This window comes from Callorhinchus milii, unplaced genomic scaffold, assembly GCF_018977255.1.
Source record: "Callorhinchus milii isolate IMCB2004 unplaced genomic scaffold, IMCB_Cmil_1.0 Scaffold20, whole genome shotgun sequence".
In the NCBI taxonomy this organism is placed as follows: domain Eukaryota; kingdom Metazoa; phylum Chordata; class Chondrichthyes; order Chimaeriformes; family Callorhinchidae; genus Callorhinchus; species Callorhinchus milii.
In genome coordinates, this window is record NW_024704761.1 from 8,950,009 (window position 1) to 8,974,520 (window position 24,512).

General features: G+C 40.1%; 1 protein-coding gene across 1 annotated transcript in view; it reads right to left on the reverse strand.

Moving 5' to 3' along the window:
• Window positions 1–16: 16 nt before the first annotated feature.
• The window catches only part of tnrc6c1 (trinucleotide repeat containing adaptor 6C1), a 197,339-nt gene continuing 172,843 nt past the window's right edge, over window positions 17–24,512 (reverse strand). The window contains exons 12-27 of the mRNA XM_042342374.1: window positions 23,845–23,925; window positions 23,130–23,187; window positions 22,222–22,367; window positions 18,612–18,761; window positions 16,970–17,104; window positions 15,741–15,860; window positions 15,073–15,156; window positions 14,337–14,559; window positions 13,572–13,739; window positions 12,234–12,425; window positions 11,398–11,547; window positions 10,256–10,372; window positions 6,624–6,824; window positions 5,906–5,976; window positions 5,586–5,725; window positions 17–3,600 (exon numbers count right to left, since the gene is read on the reverse strand). Coding sequence (XP_042198308.1) covers window positions 3,240–3,600; window positions 5,586–5,725; window positions 5,906–5,976; window positions 6,624–6,824; window positions 10,256–10,372; window positions 11,398–11,547; window positions 12,234–12,425; window positions 13,572–13,739; window positions 14,337–14,559; window positions 15,073–15,156; window positions 15,741–15,860; window positions 16,970–17,104; window positions 18,612–18,761; window positions 22,222–22,367; window positions 23,130–23,187; window positions 23,845–23,925 — 2,397 coding nt within the window. The 3' untranslated portion in view covers window positions 17–3,239. The remainder of the gene's footprint in view (window positions 3,601–5,585; window positions 5,726–5,905; window positions 5,977–6,623; window positions 6,825–10,255; window positions 10,373–11,397; window positions 11,548–12,233; window positions 12,426–13,571; window positions 13,740–14,336; window positions 14,560–15,072; window positions 15,157–15,740; window positions 15,861–16,969; window positions 17,105–18,611; window positions 18,762–22,221; window positions 22,368–23,129; window positions 23,188–23,844; window positions 23,926–24,512) is intronic.

A 24,512-nucleotide genomic window follows, 5' to 3' on the forward strand; every position in this document is an offset into this window, starting at 1 on the left:
AAAGAGAAAAAGCAGGTGGAGGCATAATCTTTTATTCATTGATGACTCAATAATACATACTGTAACAGCAAAAAAGAAAATGTTTTTTCAAACGTCACAAGGTGAGAACTTGATTTGGATGAATATCTGATGCACACAAAGTATGCACAATGTTTGCCACTTCAGAATGCTTGGGTTTGCACCATGTCTGTCTCCCTTCCCCAGTTCTGGCACAAACAAACACGAGACAGGAAAAGACTCAATTAAAGGAAACAATTGAATCAAACTGGTTTACTTACAATCGGTTGAATCCAAATCAACGTTAAAAGTTCAAATGCATCAATGTTTCACCTGAAAAAAAAATGCCTGTGCCTTTTCCAAACAAAATTGTCCTTTCGTTTTGCATTTAATGTGGCTATTTGTGCTTTGATATCTTAAAAGTAAAACTTTTGACAAGTTTTAATTTCTTTTCCCCCCCAAACAAATTTCACTTAGTGCTGTAGGTGGCATTAACATCTGATATCTCATCCCCACATTTAACACTTACACTGGGCTCTGAAACTGCATTTAAAAGTGAGCAACTTTGTTTATGTTTCAGACTACAAACAGTGCTTTGACATAACAATTCAATTAACTGAATTTGAACCCTACTTAGAATATATATATACAAAAGCCTGTCATTTATACAGTACAGCAAATCTAATTCTTCAACACAAGGTTACAGGATGAACAAACCTCCAAAAGGATTCATTTGGCAGGTTAGGTTAGTCAAATTTCACAATGTGCACTGAAACCTGAAACAAACTGCCTGCCCTTTGCAAGAGGTGCAGACAAACCTCTTCAAGAGACTTGCAATGGCATCTCGGGGCTGACAGTAGCAGTACCTTTACGCTCTCATTATACCGAGTAGGAATGCTGGTGTCATTTGTAGTTCTACACTGCTCCTGGGCTGGGGGTGGGGAGGGGGGGGGGGGTTTGCCGAGACAGCACCTAACCTGCCATTGGGTGATTATAAATTGCAAATACACATACTCACTGGTACCAGACCAGGTTATTAAACTCATGGAATGGTTCACTAGTCAGTTTAATTTGGGATAAGCATTGTGAAAGATATACAACATAAACAGTACAATAAATTTTAAAGTGTGTATATGTATATAAGCTTTGATGTACAATTGCTTTAAGAGGTTTGTTTCTGGTGCAATTTTAAGATTTCAACAGTTAATGTTTCAGAGCCGCATTGACTTAGCAATGTCTTTTGTAAGTCAAACGGGGCTAACTCAGTCAAGTGAGCGTGTTCAATGAATGCAATACACCACGGTGATCTGCTATCTTGACGGTCAACAGCAAGTAGAGCAGGAAAACAGATCGCTCACAATACATTGTATTTTTTGAGCACGCTCAGCAAAAAAAATGACAGAAGTCTGAAGACATCCTTCATTTCAAACAAATAATGCATTAACAATCTTGTTCAAAGGCCAGGAAAAAAACAAACTGCAATTCATTAATAGTTCTCAAGAAGCTCCGTAGTTCGAGAAAGCAATTTTTCTGTGCATGTCTTTTACAATCACATTCTATGAGGAAAAAACGTTAAAAGCCACCGATTCTTTTAAAAAAAATGTTGGATTACAGACATTTGTAATTCAAAGGCAAAATTTAAACTAATAAAGACCTCCGCTCCCTCCCCTCCCCAGATCTCTTAAATTCAAGCTTTTTCTACAACTCAAGACTATTTTCGGCTTGGAATATACATAATGGCAATGAGATGTAAATACCCTCTGAGAAGAAACAAGTAAATACACTCTACTAAAACTCAGGAGAAAAACAAAGTCTTGAACCCATTTGTGCATAGTTCATGATCCTCTTTTACACCAGCTTTTTTCCTTGCAACAAACCAGCTTGATAAAACCAATAAAAACCTATTCAAAGATAATGCACAAGTTACCTGATCCAAGCAGGCTGGGACAAGGAGAGTTTATACAGTAACATACCCTGTGGTATGTTTGTCAATTGTCTCTTAACACAATCAAAAGCATTGATTTGTTTTAAAACATAAAGCATTTCATAAAGCACTCTTCAAACATTGTTGTGTCCATTATTTGGTAAATAAGTAACTGCTACAGAATAAACAGGTATTTTCTTCTTTTCTTCAGTGCTAGAAGTTGGGTTAAAATACATGAAATGGCGTGGAGTAGCTCCTCGGAAAATTCAGGCCTTCCTGAGACATCATCCACTGTGTGCAAGAAAGTGAGCAAAATTTACAAAGGAAAAAAAAATACACAACAATGGCCAAAAAAAATACAACACTGTTCATTCCCAGAGCTCTGAAGTAGCATATCTTCATTCTGAAAATAGGTTTTGATGGAAGAGTAACTGTCCTTTTTTTTTCTTCTTTTTTTCCTTTTTTCGAAGTTCTGTAAAGTTTGTAAACAGGAGGATACCGAAACACAGGCACCTCCGAATCAGTCACAAAAATATCCAGTCCAAGTGCTTCCCATTCCTGCTTGCAGGGAGGGTTCCACTCTGTTGTGTAGCTATGGCCACAGTTCAACTAGAGCATATTTAATTTTTTTAAATTTTTTTTTAAATCTTTTTTTAATTTTATACTCTGAAAGAAAATTGGTGCAATACTCCTGTAATAATTCTCTTGCATTAGTCCACAAAAAAGCCACTAAAGGTAGGTATACACATTATCTCCAGAGCTCACACTGTTTAAGAGCGTCCTTGAGTAAACATTTACACATGAATTGCTGCTGGCCCCCTTTGTAAGATTAGCTGGAGGGGCCGCAGATACTCAGTGCAAAGTTAGAAGCTAATAATTTGACCGACAAGCAAATAAAAGCATATACTGTATAAAGAAACAAAAAAAATCACACTGATTTCACACACACTCGCGCATACTTCTGCACCAACACACACATAGACACACACACACACACGGACACACACACACACACACAATAAACTTTTGTTTGAGCCTATTTGTGATGACAACATCTCGGAAGTGTAAATTAGACGGTTTTCACATTTCGTTATTGGCCTGCTTGATTCAAGTATTTGTGTTGATATGTTTTTGGGATCAAACAAAACAAAGAAAGCAAGGGCAATGTGCATACTAAACCCAGGCTCACAAAAGTAGAATTCCCATGTCCCCTCCCCTTACAAACCAAAAAAGGTTGTGGTCAAAATGATGTTCAAAGTCAGGTTGTTTTAGTGCTGATTGTTAGCTCCACAAGATCACTTCATTGTTTTTTTTTCCTTTACATTGACTCTCCACTGAGAAGGTCAACAGGGAGTAAGGTGTTTATAGGAGTCGGGCTGCCCATTACTCTGCCGTCATCGCCATTAGGAGGTCCCCACAAACTGCTGGAGTACTGGGGGACACCGCTCCACAGCAAGTCGCTGTTTCCTTTCCCACTCAGGGCTGTAGTATTCCAGTGACCCAGATCATTGCGAACCAATCCATGGGAGTTGTTGGTTGACCCAAGTCGGCTCTGATTGTTTCCTGTATTGGACTGCCAGCTCGAGGTCTGTGTCAGTGATTGAGCTTGTGCAAAGAAACGGTTAACTTCCTCATCACTGGCAAATTCAGCGAGAATGGTAGTGTTTCCCAGAACGCACCTGCACAATACAAATAACAAGATGCTTGAGACTCGAACAAAGCAGAGAATTTACAAGCACTTGAGAGAAGCGCAACACAAAATTACATTCGTACCACGCTTTTCACGTCGGGAGGACTTCCCAAGGGCCTGGACAGTCAGGGATTAGGATCCGAGCTGGGGGGGTTGGGATCGGGGAGGGTGGAAGGCAGGGAGGGTGGCCGAAGGTCGAAGAGGAGGGTTTTGAAACATGCCTTGAAGGAGGCAAGGGGGGGAGCGAAACGAAGGGAAAGTGGGAAGAAGTTCCAAAGGGTGGGGGCAGAAAGGCTGAAGGCCCAACTGCCGATGGTGGGCTGGGCCGGACGGGGGGCGTGGAGCAGGACTGCTGAGAGGAGGGAGCGAACGGGTTGATACAGAATCAACAACAATAACTTGCACTTATATAGCACACTCCACGCAGGGCAGTGTCTCAGAGCGCTTAACAGTGGAGGAGCCTGATTCCGAGCCGGGAGGGGGAGGTGGCTGTCACCACGGTCGAACAGGAAAGTTTTCAGGGCTTGAAAGAGGGGAGAAAGGGGGCAAGGCGGAGGGATTGAGGGAGAGCGTTCCAGAGTTTTGCGGCTCAGTGGCTGAAAGGATGACCTTCAATGGTGGGGCAGAGGGTGCGAGTGACGAGCAGGAGGCCAGTGCAGGTCGAGCGGAGGCACCGGACGGTGGATTGGGGAGTGAGGAGATCGGAGAGGGAGGGAGGTTTCAGGAAGTGAAGGGATTTGAACACGAGTGTGAGGACCTTGGAAGTCGATCCGTTCGGTGATGGGGACCCAGTGGAGCCTGGGTCTGAACTGGTGAGATGTGGGTATGGAGCTTAATTCGGGTCAGCAGGCGGGCGGCAGAGTTTTGAATGAGCTGGATCTTGTGAATGGTGAAGCTGGGGTGACCGGCAAGGAGTGCGTTGGAGTAATCCAAGCGGGAGGTGACAAAAGCATCCACGGGGGTTTCGGCTGCATTTGGGGTAAGGTACGTTCGGAGGCAAGGTAGATTTGTGTGTCATCTACATACATGTGCAAGTTTACCCCATGTCTGCGGATGACATCGCCCAGAGGGAGCATGTGGATAAGGAAAGAAGATAAGGAAGAGGCCAAAGATGGAGCCTTGGGGTACCCCATAGGTGATTGGGCGGGGGCAGGAAGATAAACCATTTGCCGAGATGACATAGAGGCGGTTGGTTAAGGACTCAAACCATGCGAGTGAGAAGGTAGTGTGGATGGTCTTGGTGGGGTGGAATGGGGACATGAGGGGGGAGAACGATGCAGCTAAGAGGATGTTTTCAATTTTTGAGGCAAAGAAGTCTAGGACATCTTCGCACTTGGTGTTTGACGTGAGAATAGAGGGGGACTGGGGGGGTGCACAGAGGAGGTGATGGACGGTGGAAAACAGCGTCTTTGGATTGTTGTTTGCCTCCAGGATGACAATGGATCAGCAGTTGCAGAGAAAGGGAGGGGCAATGCCGTGGAGGATCCCTTGAAGGCGAGGATTATGAACTCTACCCTCTGGGAGAATCACATTTCCTGAATTACGTATGAAACATATTCTGTGAGTGGTACAACTTTTAGTACAATCGAAAAGGTAGGGTTTTATTTGGATACTTTCAAAGACAGACAGAGAGGGGTGTGAGGCAGAGGGAGTTCTAAAGGTTAGTAGTATAAGTGGCTGTAGGCTTGGCCACTGAAGGTGGGGTGGAGGGGGCAAGAAACGTGCAGCCGGCCACTATGCCAAACAACTACAACAACTTGCATTTATATAGCGCCCTTTACTTGAGGTAGTGTCCCAGAATGCTTGAAGGGGGCAAATGGAGGGGGGCAAATAGGAGAGCGAGGCTGAAGGGCACCACCTTCTGACTCAGAGGTGAGAGTGCTTCCACTGAGCCAAGTACTATTCATTCTTGTACATTCTAAACGGAAATGTTCATATGAACCTAGGATAAATAAACTCATGTCGTAAGCTTACATGTGCAGCGATTTCTGGGCCTTAGCTGCTTCTTCCTTGGAACTGTAGCGAACCACAGCATTTCCTTGGGTCAAGTTCAGGTGGAATGTAATCAATGGACCATGCTGCATGCACAAAGTCCGCAGGGTTGAACCGTCAATCTGTAGCAAAAATATCACAACATAAATAAATAAACAAACAATGTGTCCATCTGATATGGTATAACTTCACTCAAAACATCTCTGAAGTGCTTCACATGCTGATTTCATCTCAGGTGTAGTGACAGTTGTAGGCAAATTACAACAGCAATCCCCCAAACCACATGCGGATACACGATTTACCTGGGGTGTAAGATTTCGGAGAACCAGCCAGCTATTGTTCCTTCCTGAGCTGTCAGTGCTCCAAGCAGAATCTGCAATAAGTGTTAATACATAATCATTCATCTAAATCACTGAAACGACAGTGTTCAACTTTGTTTTATGTACGCTAGCCAACTGTTTGAAAATAGAAGTTTGTTCTTCTGAAAAGTTTGGATCTCAACTTAAAGACAGTGAGATTTTCACATTTAATTTAACAGTGGACAGAGTTGAATACAGGTCCAAATCAAAGCAACCCTTCTCTACGATTTTCAATCGATCTGCGAAGCGGAGGGGGAAAAAAAGAACAAAAGGGGGGAGAATTACAAATTTATTTTAATAATTATGGAAAAACATCAGTGTTAATCTTTCTGCTGTAGTTTGAATTTTAAAGATGAATTTTGAAAACTGACCCCACTTATCTGACGCACCGAGTCTAACTGTGAAATTTTACTTTGGTGAGATTTCACTTTTGTCAAAAGTTTCACCAACTTTGCAGTTCCAGATCCATGACTTTTTCCCTCTCTGAAGTTGTAAATCAATTTCTTTCACTGAGGAAGCGGTTCCACCCAAAGTAGTACTACTCTTTGCTATGGATATCTTAACTTCTGATGCCACCGTTCAGCAAGAAAGCAGTAAATTCCTTGTGTGCATTGGGGAAAACGGCAAAGGGCAGTGTAAAAAATATAAACGTCGATCTTACTGGAGGAATAAGAGCTTGGCCAGCTTGAGACAAGTCCTAATGAATTGACACCCCAGGATGGTGATGGCTTGGTGTTGGTTAGACCTGGCGGAGGCCTAGTGTTTTTGGATCCTAGCGGCACTTTCCACAATTCGTGCGATAGTGATGCTTGAGATTGGGTGATGGGCCCAGGTGACCAAGTGGATTTATCTGTCAATTTAGCTGGAATTGAAGAAAAATATATCTTCCGTTAGAAACAACTCTTCTGTAAAATTTCAGGTACATTATCCTTTCGGAACATTCACAGCTCAATAAGCAAAGGCACCTTTAGATTTTTCCTTTGAGCACTGAAAATCCTTTTTAATTTAAAAGTGCAAATCCTTTCTAAAATTGATACAACCTCTGTTAAGTATTTCTAATTCAGTTAATTCAATATAAAAAGACTACAGAAGTAGGTTTTAATTCGCAGCACTGAAATGTCAGTTGTTTTTATGGGCTTCACTTTTCTGAGGCCAAGCTTGTTCTGAGGCCAGCTGACTAAACTTCTTTTAAAGACTCGCTGGCAGAACTTTTATCAAGATTATATAATTTCTGAAAATCCAAATTATGTCCACTAGATGGCTTTAATCTACAAACGCCACAAACAAATTCCATCAGAGGCATGGGCATTGCTTATAAATATATGGCAACTATTTACTTTCTTGCCTCTGTGCTCTTCACATTGCAATAAAAAAAATCCTGTAAAATGACCTCTAAACCTCCAATGTTAGGCTAAACTGATCAATTAATTCCATACTGCTTTGAATATCTGATCACATTCACTGTGCTCTGGATTTATGATGAAGCCCTGTATTAACCCGAGCTCCTAAAAATGTTGGCCATAGCTTTGTTCATTTCCTCAAGGTAAATGCTTTTACCGGCTGGCCAATGCTGCAATTGCTGATAAGCAAAATTAACCTTTCAGTAGGAGGTAAATCATTCGATTGGAAAAGAATGACTGAAATCTACTTCCGGAAGGAGATTTTTACATTATGGTAATGTACAATAATAAACAGCACACATTATTGGCAATGAAAACACACAATGGAATCCAGCAGACGACAGCACAACATGTTTATTAGAAATAGCTCTTAATATCTGATGCCTTCTTCTTAACACAGACGCTGGTACCTACTCCAGAGGGAGAACCCTCTGAATTGTGAGAAGAAAAAAGTCCATTAAAAAAGTTTGCAAATGCTCCAGGTTTGTGAAAAATGCATTAAGAACCAAAAGTGTACAATGCTGAGTTTTTGAAGACCTGTCTCCTGGAATTCAATCTTCAATAGTTTTCTGTGAGGCAAGACTGAGCGGTCTGCATTAGCAGATCTGCAGGATAGAGACTTGCTTAATGCCAGTCTGCTCACGTGAACACTAACATGCTCAAGCTAAAGAACACTGTGCAATTAGACAAGACGCAGTTGGAAAACAGACAGGATTCTTGAAAAACCTGAAAAAAAATGAAAGTATATTAGTTTCTTCCCCTAAGTTCCAAATTATTCATAAAATATAATTGCTTGATCAGCACACTATATGTTTTGCTATTGTTCTTGTACAGAATTTTGTTGGCATGAGAGAACTTGTATAGTAATCAGACTTTTCTACTCAATATTTACCAGTAATTTGTTTTCTGGTTGTCCAAATATGTGAATTTTATTTTTCTCACTTTTCTTTTTCCTTCCTTCATGGTATTCTTTCTGCAGTGAGGATTCTTCGGAATGTCAGCCTTTCCATCCTGGGTAGAACCGTTACTGCACCTCGAATTCTGGTTGATTTGTTACTTTTTTCACTGGTGGACTCTGATGGCATTAGCATAGTAATACCAACCGCTCGTCTCTTCAAATGTCATTTGCACATTCAGAATGATGCACCACTAAAATGTGATGCAAAGACTCAAAGCAATGCACACTGATGCCATGTTTCATCCACAAAATACAGTCACTACATTTCACAGTGTATTCTGTGAAGCGCTTTGAGACGTCTCGAAGGCGTCATAAGGCACAATATCAAATGCATTAATTATTATTTTTAAAACCTATTTGTATTAATGTGCAATACTTCCACATGCATAACCATAACACCCTAAGCAGTAACTTTATTTTTACTGAGGTGATTTATGTGATTCGAGAACAAATTCTTGGTCGAAATATGGCTTTTACCTCCAGAAATGTATATCTCACAACCATTCAGAAAACGCTGCATTACTGAATGTATTTGCCTCTAAACAATTGTCTGAATTGATGTTTTTCCAAAGTGAAATGTTACCAATGTGCAAAACAGATGTTGGGAAATGCAAAATGATATAGCAAATGCTCATTATTAATCAGCACAAGCGAAAGCAACAGGTGACTGACCTGTAGCACTCAAATCAAACTATTTAGTTTAGTCACATGTTAAAAAGAGGTTTTGCCAAATGTTTAAAAAAAAGGTAGTAAGAACAAATATTGACATCTCCATTAAATTTATGCTGATTTTAGCCAGGATGTCTAAGGAAAGCTCCATCGATAGGGATCTTCCCACAAGGGAGAGCTATTAATAATCATAATAATAATTATTGCTTTTAATATAGTGCCTTGTCACGCCATTGACACATCTCAAAGCACTTCTCAGAATATTCTATAAAGTGGATTGAATGTATATTTTGTGGGCGAACAGCGACAGCCAATTACACACAGCAGTGTCCCAAAAACAGTCGTGGACTGAGTCAGCAATTATTTTTTGTTTTGAGAGGGATTATTACCCCCGGAAAACAATCTGCCAAATTGTCTAAAAGCAGGGTTCCTACTTACTGCTAGGTAAAGAGAAGCGTGTGGAGTAAGGACACTTGCCTAAGGTTCTGTCTCGACCAGGAATTGAACTCAGGCCCTTTGCGAGACGAGCAGGCTGTAATATTAATACTGTTTTTGTACATCAGTTCACTTATAGGCCGAGGAGCAGCTAACTTGCATAATTACCCCTCTGTGGGATTAGTTTTTAATATTTTATATGTAACAATGGAACATCTTGTGTTTTATTATTTGATTCTGTTATGTTGCTTAGCACACCAATACAACACTGCGGTCCTCGGTAAATCTACACATTTTGTCTCAGGACCTGAAAGAGTTTAGGGTTTCTACTTGGTTTTCGAACCTTGAAATGAAAAGAAAAAAAGTTACATAATGAATCAATGAGTATTTTTCATGGAGGATGAATTCTCAGTGAAATGTTTCTTATAGGTTTAAGAAACTGATCAGCTAGGATTATCTTTCCTCCATTGGATTGTCATACAGAAGAATTTATCTGAAATCCACTTTAACTGGTATCCACAGACAAAAACATTAGAAGATGCAACCCGAGAGTATAATTATGCCAAATATGCACACTTGGTAACAGTGGTAAATGTGATACTGATCAGAAATGAAAAATGTGCCTGATTCTTGCCCTCCCTAACCTGGGGGACCAAGACTAATTAGTACCCAGCGGAGATTAACTAGTTCAGCACAGACCACGGACTGAATACTTGGACCTGTTCAGTACGGTTCAGTTGCACACTGGGCAGTACCTTACCAACTTGAGAAAATGTGGCTTTGCGCTCAGAACTTCAGTATGGTTAGCAATGGAAGCAGAAGGATCCCTACCTGCAGTATTAGGTGAAGATGCAGAGCTGCTGAAAGAGCTAGTGTAGCCAGAGGCACTGAAGGACCAGGCACTAGATGAAGGCAGCGTGGCGTTCTGAGATGATGTTGGGGATGACCCTGTGTAAACACCAGAGAAGCAACTAAAAGGCATGGAAAATGACTTAAAATGAAAACCTTAGAAATGGTTACCATTTGTTGTCTTTTGCAGGGAAACGTTCTTTTTTTCCAGGAGAAAAAAGGATAGCAAACAATAGAATGGGTTGGGATGGTTTCCAATGTTAGTGCTATTTGGTTAAATTAGATTCAGTTTGTTAGAAATGCCAGATATATGGAGGTGTGCAAATCCAATCTGAATCCAATTCCAGCTTTCATGTTCATGAAAATGCAGAATGATATCATAAAATGTGCAATCCATAATATTCATCTAAACTGCATCAGGAAGGAAGCCTGCTAAATGCACAAAGCAAAGGCTAGCATGGTCCTGTGCAGAGGAATGTGAAGAAACCAGTTCCTAAAAATCGTCAACCATTCAACCTATAGATTAACTATTAAACTACGCCCTACCTTCTAACTTTGTTGTCATCCAGTCAAACAAGGTCAATCAATTTAGGTTTACTCTAAACTGATGGAGCTCTGCTTTCTAAATTTCGTTTCATGGTATAAATATTCAATAAAACTTTCTTGAAAATATTCCACACTGAAAAAGGGGGTGACTGGCCACACTGAGAAAAGATGAGCATCTTTGTAAACGACTTCAAGATGGTCTTCGTGCTTAAAAGTTGATCATCCTGTGTGAAAGTTGCTATTTCAGTGGAACCTACTGTTGAGAATATTATGTGCAACATTGAGCAAGAGATCATTTGCACGTTTTACGCTGGGGGGGGGAGGGAAAAGAAACAAGACGATATACAGTATATTGAAAAGTTAAGAGTAAAACATTTTAACGTTCCAAGATAAATTTAAGACAAAACCTAGTCATTTTTTTTGTAAGGCAGTGTTGTGTGCTTGATAGACTTCCTCATTCATTGAACATGAGAACATTTGTTTTGTAAGAGATCTCGTCAGGAACTCAAAGTCGGTTTCCTTATGTCAATTTTAACTTGTGCGGATTGCTCAGCACACGACCACCCTGTCTGTCTTACCTCCACTCCTGTCCCTGAGCAGGTAGCGATCCACATCTCGGATAGTAGTATTAATGGAAGGTCCACTGGGGACACTACCAGGTGTAACATTAGGGTCAGTCTCAGGGTCGATATTCTGTAGTCCTTTCCATGGCTCCCCAGGACGAAACTCTTTAGCAGTGGGAAGGTAGGCAGCAGAACAGTAAATCACTATTAGCAGTTAGATTGACGTCTACTAGTACAGCAGTCACTTAAAGATAATTATTAAAATGCAGCAAAACATTTTTTGTTTAAATGAAGCTAATTGCAATATTGCCTAAATTGAGGGTCAAAGCAGATTAAATATGCTTTTCTGACATTATACATCCAACATTTTGGTGACTGGTATTAAGATCTTTTGGTTGAGATGTTGGTTGTACTCAAACAATGCTGCCTTGAAACTTTACATGTTTATTGGAACTTATTAAAAAAAAGTTTGTGAAACGCTACCTAACCATTTTGAATCACATTGGCAGGCAGATCTAGGCTGGTTTCCATATGCTTCAGGACATGGTGATGCATTGGATTCTTGAGACCCAAGTCAGTTTCAGCTGGTGCCAACACAGCATTACTGTTGGATTACTGTACCTCTTGGATCTAAAGACTTGCTTAACTCCACTTTTTTTTGACTATTTATCCTGCGTCTGTTATTGACTGGACCCAAAAGAGTAAAGAGTATATCAAAAGGCATTTACATAATTGATTGCTATCAACTCTTAATTTCAATCATCAATGTAAAGTGTAGTAAAGAAGCAGGTCTCAGGAAAATACAACATTCTTAACATATACATTTTCTTTTGCCAGTATCTGGGGTTTACCTGGTGGCCAGTTAATGTTGGAGCCATTTGAGATCTTATCAGCAGGGGATTTGGCACGTGTCCAGCTATCACTGACTGCTACCGGTGGACTGGCTGGTGACTCACTGCTGGTTATCAGGTCATATGGACTGTAGGGATCCTCAAGGGAGGGCTTGCTTGGTGGACCAATATTGAGACCTCCAGGGATAGCACCTGAATGTGTGTCAAGTAGGACAGAAAGACAACATCATGGACCATTNAAAAAAATGTTGGTATGGACCTAATCCTTAATCTTAACAGCATCTAAATTAAACTCAACTAGTTGATTGGAGCTCCCAGATGGGATAAGGTACTGCAGCACTAAGCCATCCAAATTAGAAGCTCACAGATGATTTTGTCCTTGTTGAGTAAGGTAATGTCAATTGGGACAACAGTAGGATTGCTACAATTGGCCATTCTATCAGAGATAGGGAAGGCATCAAAAAACAAACAAATAGGGTTGCATTTCCTATCACTATTTAACCATCCCTGAATGGAAAGAGCAAGTGGGTATTAAATGAGAACAGTCTAGGCTGTGATGTATTTCATGATCGACTGTACTACTGGTTCACGCATAAAATGATTGCTACTTTGATAAAACACTGGCGATCTGCTGGTACACATGGAACCATACATTCAGAGGAAGGGAGATTTGCAATAGTAAATGGATATAGTTATGGTAAATGGATATAAAAACTTTCATGTTTTTTTGAAGTGCAGCAATAAGATTTTTTTAAAAAGTTATAAATTTGGTGGTATGTTTCGAAAGAGGATTGCAATTTGAATATTCTATGTTCTAAAAATTGTCAGTTGTTGAAAGTTGAAAAGAAAATTCAGTGTTCAAAAGGTTTCCAATTAATTAATTTCCAAAAAACAGGAGCAATTGGTGATGGTGATGTCAACCAATCATCACTATTCCAAGATCAACAACTCACGTTTATACAGTCTTGCCAAGCACGCAGCATAGTTTAAGCTTTTCTAGGTATAGACTCCGGGCATATTTTTTGTGAGTTGGCACAGGAGAAGTGCTACAATTTCTTGATGTTATTATTTAAGTAGTTATATAATAATCCTTGCATTTGAGGTAGCCTCTTATCACATCTTCGAGATGTCTCAAAGCGCTTCATAGTATTTCCTGTAAAGTGCAGTGACTGTGTGTTTTGTGGGAGAAAAATGCTTGACATAAAACACTGCATCGGATACCAAAAGGAGCATGTGTTATATCCATCAGAAAAGACTAGCATGATACTGAAAAGGTCCTTTAATCAAGTTAAAGATAGATTACACATTGATTAGGACTCTGCCCTTCAGGGCTCTTACCATGCTTGCTCTGGTTCTGGTCCAGTAGTGAAGAATTGCTGCTTAAAGTTTCTAATGAGTTTGGGTGGGTCCACTGTCTTAGACGGGATTTGGACTGAGATGAATCCTTCATTGATAGACCACCGCTTAGCTCCATGTTACTTACATTCATATTTGGGATCAATCCAGCTGTTAGATGAAAAGAAAACAAAGTATGAGACCAGAGAAGATATTTTCTAAACATGTTGTTTCCGCAGATCATGTACAGTCTGGCCCATCATCTGATTAATTTACTCAAGACAACAACCATAGGCAAACTTCAAAGATGCTAAATGGCTGACAAATCTCAGGGCAGCCTGCAACATGCTCCCCAGCACAACAATGGAGCATCAGCCGAAACTATGATCTCGGTTGAATTATATAGTGACGAGAACTGTTTCACAAGAGCAAATCTTACAATACACCTGTACTGTATTTTTAGTATACACACTTCTATACACACTCTCCTGGACACACACTTCTAAGACACTAATCTGTAAGTAGGAACCCGGTTGTTAGTTGATTGGCGGATTGCTTTTCCGGGGGTAAAAATAATAACTTGGTCACTCAATCTTCAACTGTGTGTGGGACATTGCTCTGCACAACTGGCTGCTACGTTTCGCCCACAAAAACCTAATAGTCAATTCACTTTACAGTATAGTCCATGAAGCACTTTGAGACGTCTCGAAGAGGTGATATAAGCCGCTATATCAAATGCAAGGATTATTATTAGTATTATCTACTTACCCAGGGGATATCCAGAGAAAGAATTGGGTGATATTTGTTGTTCTTTGGTCTGCAGGTCGGAAAGGCTGGGGGGCGGGTGGTGACTCAGGTTATCAATGGTTGGTTTGCCTGCAGATGGATGTAATGGTGGATGTGGTGGCTGCTGCTTCATAAGCAAGGCCTGGGTCAGCTGGCGCTGGTGCTGCTGGATCTGCTGCTGCATGTTGTTGATTGTACGTGCAACCTGTCAATGGAAACCCACAGGATTCAGAACGGCTGCAGAAACAATAAACTAATCCACTTTTAATTCCTTTGCGTAATAAGCATATGCAGAAAACGAAGGCTCCACAAATGGAAAACAACAACAAGATTACATTTGTATAGCGCCTTTCACGTCGGGAGGACATCCCAAGGTGCTGGAAAAGGGAAGTTGTAGGATGGGGGGGGGGGGGGGGAGATTTAGTTTACTTGCTGCTCATCATATCAAAAACAGGGAGGGACAAATGTACAAAATAGACAGGATGCTGGGCTAAATTAGTGACATATCGACTGCCAGAAGACATTGTTCTTGTCAAGCTGCAGGTGAAATACTATGTGCAATTTTGCAACCTTGATTTAAGAGGTCCATGTATGCCCTAGAGGCAGCGCTAGAGTTATGAGAATCACGGTTAATGTCAAAACCATCTTTTCATCGTTGCTGACTGATGGAGAAACTATCTGGAGCTACACAAACAGCCGCCAGTGTTACTTCACATACTTGCTGCTCTTGTTGTCTGATGGTTCCGGAAACATTGCGTTGGGCCTGTAACATCTGCTGCTGGAAGAGTAAACGCTGGTAGGCCTGTAAAAGACAAAGCGACAGATAAAAGCAAGAACGACTCAAAACCAAAAAATTTCCCATTTAATAACAACACAAATATACCTCGTAGGAATTCAAATAATGACAAAATAGATAGAAGATTCTCATTCTCAATGTTTGCAGAGGAATCCTAGCCTGGACTTGATACTTCAGCTAAACCATTCATAAGCATTTTTTTTTCTTTAACAGGACTCAGTTATGCTGTTACATATAAGGTGGAGGCAGAGAAGGAAATGTGGAAAGAACACAGGAAGAAGAAAAATACGAACATGGAATTTATGCTAATCTTCACCAATCGTGAAAGAATGTGGCCAATTGTTTTTGGCCAATTGTGTTTTGTCTTCTTCATCAAGGAAGTACAGTATGATGGATCGGAAGCTATGAAATTGGGATGTAATTAGACTTAAAAGTTAAGATGTAAGTAGGAAAACCTTTGTAAAGCTGTGATGAAAACTATAGATATTGAAAGCTATAAATTGTCATCTTTGGAGTACTCAAAAGGTTATATAGATCCTTTTGATTGTGTAAAGTACTATTGCTTTGAAAGATTCCAGTTGTGAACTTACCAGCTGCAGCTGATAGAGTTGATTTAACATAGTCATATGCTGAGGATTAATTGGCGAGGCTAATAGTGCAGGGTTGAGACCCATGTTTTTTGCTGCAAACTGCAAGAGCTGTGCTTGAACCTGTAATTAACAGAAAATACTATATAAATCCAGATTTCCAAAATTGTTTGCTGCTTTTCCCTAAATTCCAATAGTTCCTGAACTAGAAGGTGTCAGCCTGGCTCAGCATCTTCGCCTCTGGAGCATCAAGCTTTCCACATCAAGATTGTGAGCTCACAATCTGGACTGACGCTCTAGTTCAATGCTGGGGAAGAACTGTATTGTCGCAAGTGCCGTACCAAACTGAGGTCCTGCCTGCCTGCTCAGGTGAATGTGAAAGACCCTATGACACTATTTGAAAATGAAAGGAGTTTCTCCTGCGTTCTCGCCCTCTTTACACCCCAGGTTAGTCATTCGCTTCATGGCTGTTTGGGGGAATATTGCTGTATGCAAATTGGGTGCCACATTTACACAGTCACTGGCAACAACAACAACAAAATTACATTTATAGAGCGCCTTTCACGTCAGGAGAACGTCCCAAGGCGCTGGACAGTCAGGGGTCAGGACCTGAGCATGGGGGAGGAGTGGGGTAGGGGTGAGGGAAGGCAGAGAGGTGGGAGGGAGGCCAAAGGCATGATCAAAGAGGAGGGTCTTGAGACCGGCCTTGAAGGAGGCAAGGGAGGAAGCGAGGTGAAGGGACTGTGTGATGGAGTTCCAGAGTGCGGGGGCAGAGAGGCTGAAAGCTCAGCCACCAATAGTAGGGTGGGTCGGGCGGAAGACATGGAGCAGGCCGGAGCCCACTGAACAGCGAGCAGGTTGGCAGGGAGTCAGCAGGTCAGAGAGGTAGGAGGGGGCAAGGCCATGGATGGTCTTGAAAGTGAGGATGAGGATCTTGAATTCGATCCTCTGGGGTATGGGGAGCCAGTGGAGTCGGGCGAGGGAGGGAGTGATAGGGTCACGGAGCCTGGTGCGCGAGAGTACACGAGCTGCAGAGTTTTGGATGATCTGCAGCTTGTGAAGGGAAGAGTTGGGAAGGCCGATGAGGAGGGAATTTCCATAATCAAGCCTTGATGTGACTAAAAGATGGTTCGGCTTTATAGGCACTATATTAAATGCAATGATTATTAACAGGGAATCTCCGTTTATTTTTTGGAAGTGTCTTCAGACCAATTTATGTGTTGTTTACTTACCTGAGGGGATAGAAACTGAGGCACTTGAGCACGAAGACTAGGCTGGGATGAGTTAAGAGGTTGCACTGGTGGCTGCTGCTGCATGGTCCTGGCTTGTGCTGCTCCACTATTGCCAAACATACCTAGATTGCCACTCTGTAAATGAATATTAAAAGGGAAAACTTATTCACCAGATTACCACAAAGGGAATTATTGGTACATATGAAAGTCTCCATTAAAATAAATAACATTGAAATTAATTTTCAACATTTGCTTTAAACTCAGATTGCTCATGTTATTGAAGAAAGTGGTTGGGAAGAGATACAAAGTCCGACATTGTCATGGGGTTTTCATGCCTTCATTATACTACATCAAGTGACTTTCTGATATGAGCAGACCAATCTAAACGACTTCCACTTAAATAGTGCATTTCACATAGGGAACCTGGGGAGCATTAAGGCACATTAGAGAGGTAGGCGATTATGTGTCTTCACTTACTGTCTATGTGTGAGTGCTTCAAATTCCGACAGAGTTTCGTAACAACCCTGACATACTGAGACAGAATTAGTAGTTAATCGAAAATACTGAAGGCTATTGCTCCATGTATTGGTTATAGATATCCTGCAATTGCGTCAAATTCAAAGCAATGCAAGATTATCCCTTCCAAGTGGTTTGTTTCCAACTTGAACCATTCCCAGTTCTGTACATTGCACTACACATCTTGTGCTGGTACAGAGTAACTGCTGAACCCCCCAGTTTCACACAAAATTAACAGGATCAAAATAACATCCTCTAGAAATCCTTTTTTTTTAAAAATAAAATTACAGCATCTTCTCCACCAAATAATAACACACCTTCAAATTGATTAAAATTACACCAGATAAATACTCCATCCACTAGAACATTTAACAGAGTAGAAATAATATTGAAAACTAGAAATGTTAACCTCAACAGATTTTATCACTGCAAAGCCCTAGGATATGGGTTTATGCCCTCAATTTCCCAAGGAATGATCCCAATGTTGCCTGTCAGATGCTAGATAAAGGACAGTCATTTCCTCACAATGTGGAGAGTCAGAATGTCAGAAAATAAATTAGTGCCACTGGCAGAGATCTGGGGAAAAAGCAGCTATTGGTCTCCCTCTGGATTGGTGTTTGATGCCAGGAAGGAGAAATCAAAGTGTGCAAAAAGGAAATAAATTCAGAAAAGCAAATTAAATTTATATCTATAAAGCCAGTCTAGTCACGTGAATAGCTCTTTGAGAACATTATAAAAATGGTACATAAAAATGTTCTCGAATTGGTTTTCAAAAGGTATCCTTTCTGAGCCGAGGCTGAATTGATTTGCAACGGTTGCATTTACATTGCAGTGGTGCGAAATAATGTCACTCCGAAATGACCTCAAGGTGGTAATCACTTCCAGATGACACAACGCAAACCAGGCTCATTCTACTTTTTTTTTAAAAAAAGCAATTCTGTCCGATTTGCTGGAGAAAACGCTGTACTTAAAAAACATTTTGAACTTGATAAGAGTAGGAAAGAGGCTTGAGTTCATTAAGTGCAGTGCTGGGCATTAACAGATTGGCAGTTTCAAATCAGAACCTTTAAGTAGCATGCAGATTTAATACTGAAAAATGTGAGCACACATCAATGGGCAGCCTTACCTGTCTAGAAGAATTCAAGTTTTGCATGCCCAGCCCCGAGGCAATGACACCAAGGGCCTGATTAGAGTGTGCACTGTTTGAAAGGGGGAGCTTCAGGCTTGGTGAAGGCAAAAATGGTGAAGTAGGGGACTCTTCCACTAGGCCGCCATCCTGATTGGAGAAAGATAGGGTAAGCTATGCAGTGCAAGCATAGCACAGCACCGTTACCGAGGAACCAGGATGGAGGACAAGGCAAGAATGTAAAAGGATTATATAGATAATGTATATGTTTTTTTTTGGGGGGGGAAATGAAGAGGTGGATGAAAAAGAGAAGAGAGAAAGAGGAAAAAAGGTTAAGGTGCATGGATTTAACAATCTGCGTACTAAAGCTAAACGTAAAAAGAAAAGATTAAACCCGACAAGCTGCAGGCAAATGCAGCTCTGTTAGCACATTTCTGATTTTCAACTTCACAATGTATCTGTGAATTCCAAACCAAAAGAGACACATCCTCAAATGTAATCTTTTCAGAGTCAGTACGGATTGCTTCACCCAGCTCTGATTTTGCTGACAATTGGTATAGATCTTAAAAGTCACACTTAAACAGAAGATCAAATAGGAGAACTTGGACCAGTTTCTCAGCTATGGCGTTGTGAAATATAAAAGCTGAAAACACTGTAAAACATCAACTTATCAGACCCGGAGGTAATGAGACAATTTTGAACTTGATAAGCGTAGGAAAGATGCTGCAGTTCATTAATGGGGATTGGCCCTCATGAGCTGAATAACTTTTTCTCCTTCAATGCTTTCCTACGGTCCAATATTCACATATTCTTCCACTCAGAGGCTTAGATGGGGGATCTGAACTGTCATCTCTGCAGTTTGGTTTTGCTGATTTAGGGGTGACTTGTTTGATGGCACAGAGAACGAGTCATTGTGGAGTCCTGTAGCTCAGTGGTTAGAGCACTCGTTTTACAAGTGAGAGACCTGAGTTCAATTCCAGGCAGAGGGCGAAACCTTGGGCAAGTTTCCTTACTCCACACAGAGCCTAATAATAATCCCTCCAAAAACAATAATAAATTGGTCATTTTCAATCCACGATTGTTTGTGGGACATTGCTGTGCGCAATTGGCTGCCGCATTCGCCCACAAATATATAGTCAATTCACTTTACAGTATATTCTGTGAAGCGCTTTGAGACGTCTGGAAGACGTGAAAAGCGCTATATCAAATGCAAGGATTATTATTATTGAGTAAATGTTTATATGCTCAATGCACTGAACACAAATATACTATATAAAATGGGATCATCAAATAAAGCAGAAAATACAGGAACGACCAGATAAAAGTACTTCAGTCAAGAATTCATAAAACATTGGATTAGGTTTTACAACTATCAAAAGCATAAAGCATGAATTTGAAGTGCCAAAAGTTTTGTTTCTATTGCATATGAAGCCGACATGTACACAAATGTCACAATCAAAGTAGCTGAAGCAGATCCTTGACCACTGCCATGAAATTACAATCAAGGAAAATGCATCGTATTTAATCAAAGCAATTCAATTCAGAGAATAAGAAAACACACCAAAAGCAGACAAGCACAAGTTACTCAAAATGGCGTTTTATCCTGAAATAGCTTATTACTGACAGAAGGTTTAAAAGTCTGCCCAAACACAGTGCACTTCACAATGACAAACTGCTTCTAATAATATTCCAAAGATTTTGGCTTGCTTCAGATTCCACTGAACATAAGTCACGTAAGCTCTACCGCTTATTTGACACAAACCGGTTCACAGCAGGTCATGTAAAGAATATCAATCTCACTACAAGCTGAGCACCATGAAAATACAGAATGGTCCTAAATTTAAATCTAATATACAACTCATTGAACTCCTCAGCAAACATACCACTTAATACGGTTATTGCAGTTTTGATGAATACGGAGCTTTTTCTCAAGTCTAAATACTGTGATCTCAAATATCAAACATTCGGACTAACTGAACCTATATAGAAATGTGGTGACACCTTTAAATCCTGGCAAATAGTACTCAATATAGCACGATAAATCTGCAATTGTCTCAAAAAAAATCAGTGATACTCTTAATTTTTTCCCACTGGTAACTTGTGTCCTCCTGACACAGGAGGTTATGCACCGTTTTACAAGTACTACACGGCGTAAAAGATCATACATTTTTATAACTACAGCAGAGCATTATTGCTTCACAGTAACAGCGGCAGAAGAAAGTTGTAAACAACTGAAGTTATTTTTGGATACAAAGTTAGAAATGCGTTTAAGTTGCAAACCAAATTTAACTGCAGGATACAAGAAGGAAGTGTTCTGAATACATCTGCATAAATTGACTGCAGTTCTTAAAAGAAACTTAACTTTCATTTGACCTTTTGGTTTCTGAAAGCAAGCGTGCCGAAATGTGTAATAAGATTTCAAAGTTAAACGTGTAGTTACAACTTTAGCAGATCATATTAAAATTTGGGGCTGAGCCTCTATGAACATGGTCAGATATGGATCTTTTGGAAAACTATGGCAAAAAAAATCACAAATCACAACTCAGACAGTTCAAAGAAATCTAAAATATATGGGAGAAGGGAACCAAATATTAGGGAATGTGTGTCAAACGTTATAACAACCTCTCACAATTCCTGTTTGTATTATCATCTTTGTGGGAAGAGGTTGCAGCTACAAGTATTTCTTATTATTCTTAAACTAGTCCTGATTAAATTGATTGCGAATTCCATTGATCGTCTCACTTGCTTATCACTCCTGGCTCCAAGAGGTACTTTAATATTTAAATACTGACAATGACTTGGTCATAATCAGAATTATTAGTTTAAAATAAATGAAGCTGTTGGTTTTGGCTGGATTGCCAAATAGTTCTCACTGACTACAAGTAAGGGCTTGCGCTCGGTACAATTTAGTATACAGCGAAATCTGCCAAAAAAAGAGGCTGAAACTCCGACTCGGAACAAAAGGGCTGTTAAATCTGCAAAAGGGAATGGAAATAGTCAGACTGGTTAAAGTGAAGTCAGAAACTACTATATACAGTTTGTGTTTTATATTTATTTGTTGCACCTATTTCTGTGATTGCCAAATAAAGATCTGTTTTAAACCACTTTGTCTGCCTGATCCCTAATACTATTAAGACGACAAAAGGTAATCTGCCTTCCGAAGGAAACAACTTCTCAATCCAGGCGACACTGCTTTTTTTGCAGGGAAAAAGATGTAGGCGCAAGCCTTGTTAATCACACGTGACTGGCAGGCCACGTCAGCATGAAAGTCAGTGCACATCCATCCAAGAGAGACAGGATCGGAACACCATACTGATCAGGAAAGAAATCCAGGAGTTTTGGTTGCAAGGTCACTGAACATATCAATCAGCGCAGTGCACACTTGGCTTTGCCAATAGGCCTAAAATGTTGGGGTTATACCAACAGAGGAGAGAATAAAAGTTAAAAGAAGGTGATAAGGCACTGACTAGTAGAGGAGCAGGTCTGGTGGTCATATCCTAAGAAGAAAATTGTTGCGGTGTGTGGCCACAATGGCTAGACAAGGCCTCAAGAATGTAAGATACAACTGTTATTTTCTTGCTTTGTCTTTTTCACTTGGTAGTTAACAAACCTTGTCAAAAAAGGTGGGGCGGTCCATGGAAGACTCTTTGGAGACAGGAGGTGGTCGGCAGCCGAGCGGCTTAGAAATCATTCCATTGTAATCAGACATTCCCATTCCACGTTTGTCCATCTCCCCTTTTTTTTCCAACAGAGCACCTGGAAAAGGGGAAAATCGGTCTTAACATAAAAACAAAAAAAAAGGAGAAAACAGAAAAGACAAGACATTAACTTCATCTAGAGGAGACAGGGTCTGTGACAGTAGGAAAAGAAACAGAACACACACAAACACAACAGAAGGCAGTACTCTACAAAAAAACACCAGCAGTATAGATTGAAATACACAAACATTTCAAGATGAAACTGTTCACATGAAACCAAAGAAAACTCAAAAGCAGCACTGAAGCCTGCTGGTGAACAAATACACACCACAGTCAGTGTTTGTATCCATGGTTTACCACATAGTGAGTTCCTAATTACTGCCAGGTTAACTGGGGAGAGTGCTCACACTATTCCAGACATAAGGAAAACTCTGTGCATAGGCCACTTGCCTAACTGTCTCTCAGTCTGATTTGGATACCTTAAAGCAATTTAAGTGTTTCCTTCTGTGTCAGACATCTGACTGACCAAAAACAAGATTAAAAATAAGAGATGACAAATGCTTCAACAATAAAGACTGATAGTATGAGAGAGTGTAATTAATAGCAGCAGATTTTGTTGTTAAACCAGGATGCCTCCGGAATCATGTTACTTAATTTTATGCACATTAATTCAGCTTCCTCACATAGTCAAGACTTAATAATGCCCTCAAAATTATGTTTTTATTTGAACATGGATTGTTGGTGAAACTGCTTCTTCAAGATCAAATATTTTCAATAAACTACACTGTAGTTAATAAAACATAATTCTTTTCAGACTTACCCATAGCCTGATCAAGATTCAGGCTGTTACTTTTCAGGGCCTCTTCTGCTGGTTCTCTCTGTAAATTCAATGGCACATTCAGGTATTTACAGAAATCATGTTAAATAAGAGAAGAAAAAAAATTCACAGCAGAAAGGTTTGCAAATAACAATGTATTTTTTAAAAAAAGTATTAACTGAAAATTACCTGAAAACAGTTATACAGAGGAATCTTGGTACTTTGGTATTGTGTTACTTTCACTAACATATCTGAACGTATTGTTCGGTTTTTTTTAAATCCGCTTATACTTGTATCTACCACAGACCTTTGCTAAAGTGAAGGTGAACACCTGGATTCTGGGGCTAACTAACTCACTTCCTCCACTGAAAAATTCCAGGTCATTCAAGTCAGTGTTGGCTCTCATCATCTGGAAATGTAATTACTTTAGTACTGAATCAGTTGAAGACTCCACAGAACCCCCCCCTGTCTGACAACATTAGTCAAGTAAAGCGAAATACTTCCACTTCTATGAAACTCAATAACCTCAACAATATTAAAGATTATACTTCAGAACAACCTATTGGTTCTATACTAACGCTGACACTGTAGTGGGAACAATAAGACTTTTGTCTCAGTAGATTTCCCTCTATAAAGACTAACAAAATCAGAATAGGAATTCAATACTTTCAAGTTGTATACTGTTAATGGAAGCTATTCATTTAAAACCAAAACTTACAGGGAAGCCCATATCAGTCAGTTGTTTTATCAGCCGGTTCATGAGCCAAGTCTCTTCTTGCTTATTGGACATTTTCATAACCTAAACACAAAGAAAATTTTTTTAAAATTTAGATTCATTTTGACAACGGTTGATGAAGTCAATAAAAAATGTTGCTTGAAATCCACAAATGATTCATATGCCAATAACAAATTGACACCCATGAAAAAGCTTTGAAATAATGCTGTGTAGCAATTCAGCAGAGATTGTTTTTAAAGAAAATAGTTTATAACATTTTCAATTGCGTTGGGCTTACAACAAGGTAATTAAAATGTATAGATTAATTTACATCTGAGACAATTCTATCAGCCTTATATGTAAATCCACAATATCGCTCTCCCTCAGCGTACTGGGTGGCCTCTGTGTTCAATCCTCACTAATGAATGCAAGTCCCTATAACTAGCTGTAATTTGACTAATGAGTTCATCCACCACAACGACCACTGGCAATTGCTATTTAGATTAAAGCAAATTGGGAGGCTTCAGTCAATCAGAGGTTTATTTTACACATTTGTGACACAGACTGAACCTGTTTGTGTATTCCCTCCTTTGATTTATACAGAAAGCTCGAGTTAAGTTAGCTCAACAGAATTTTATTGTAGCTTCAATGAAATCCACAATCCTCGGCAT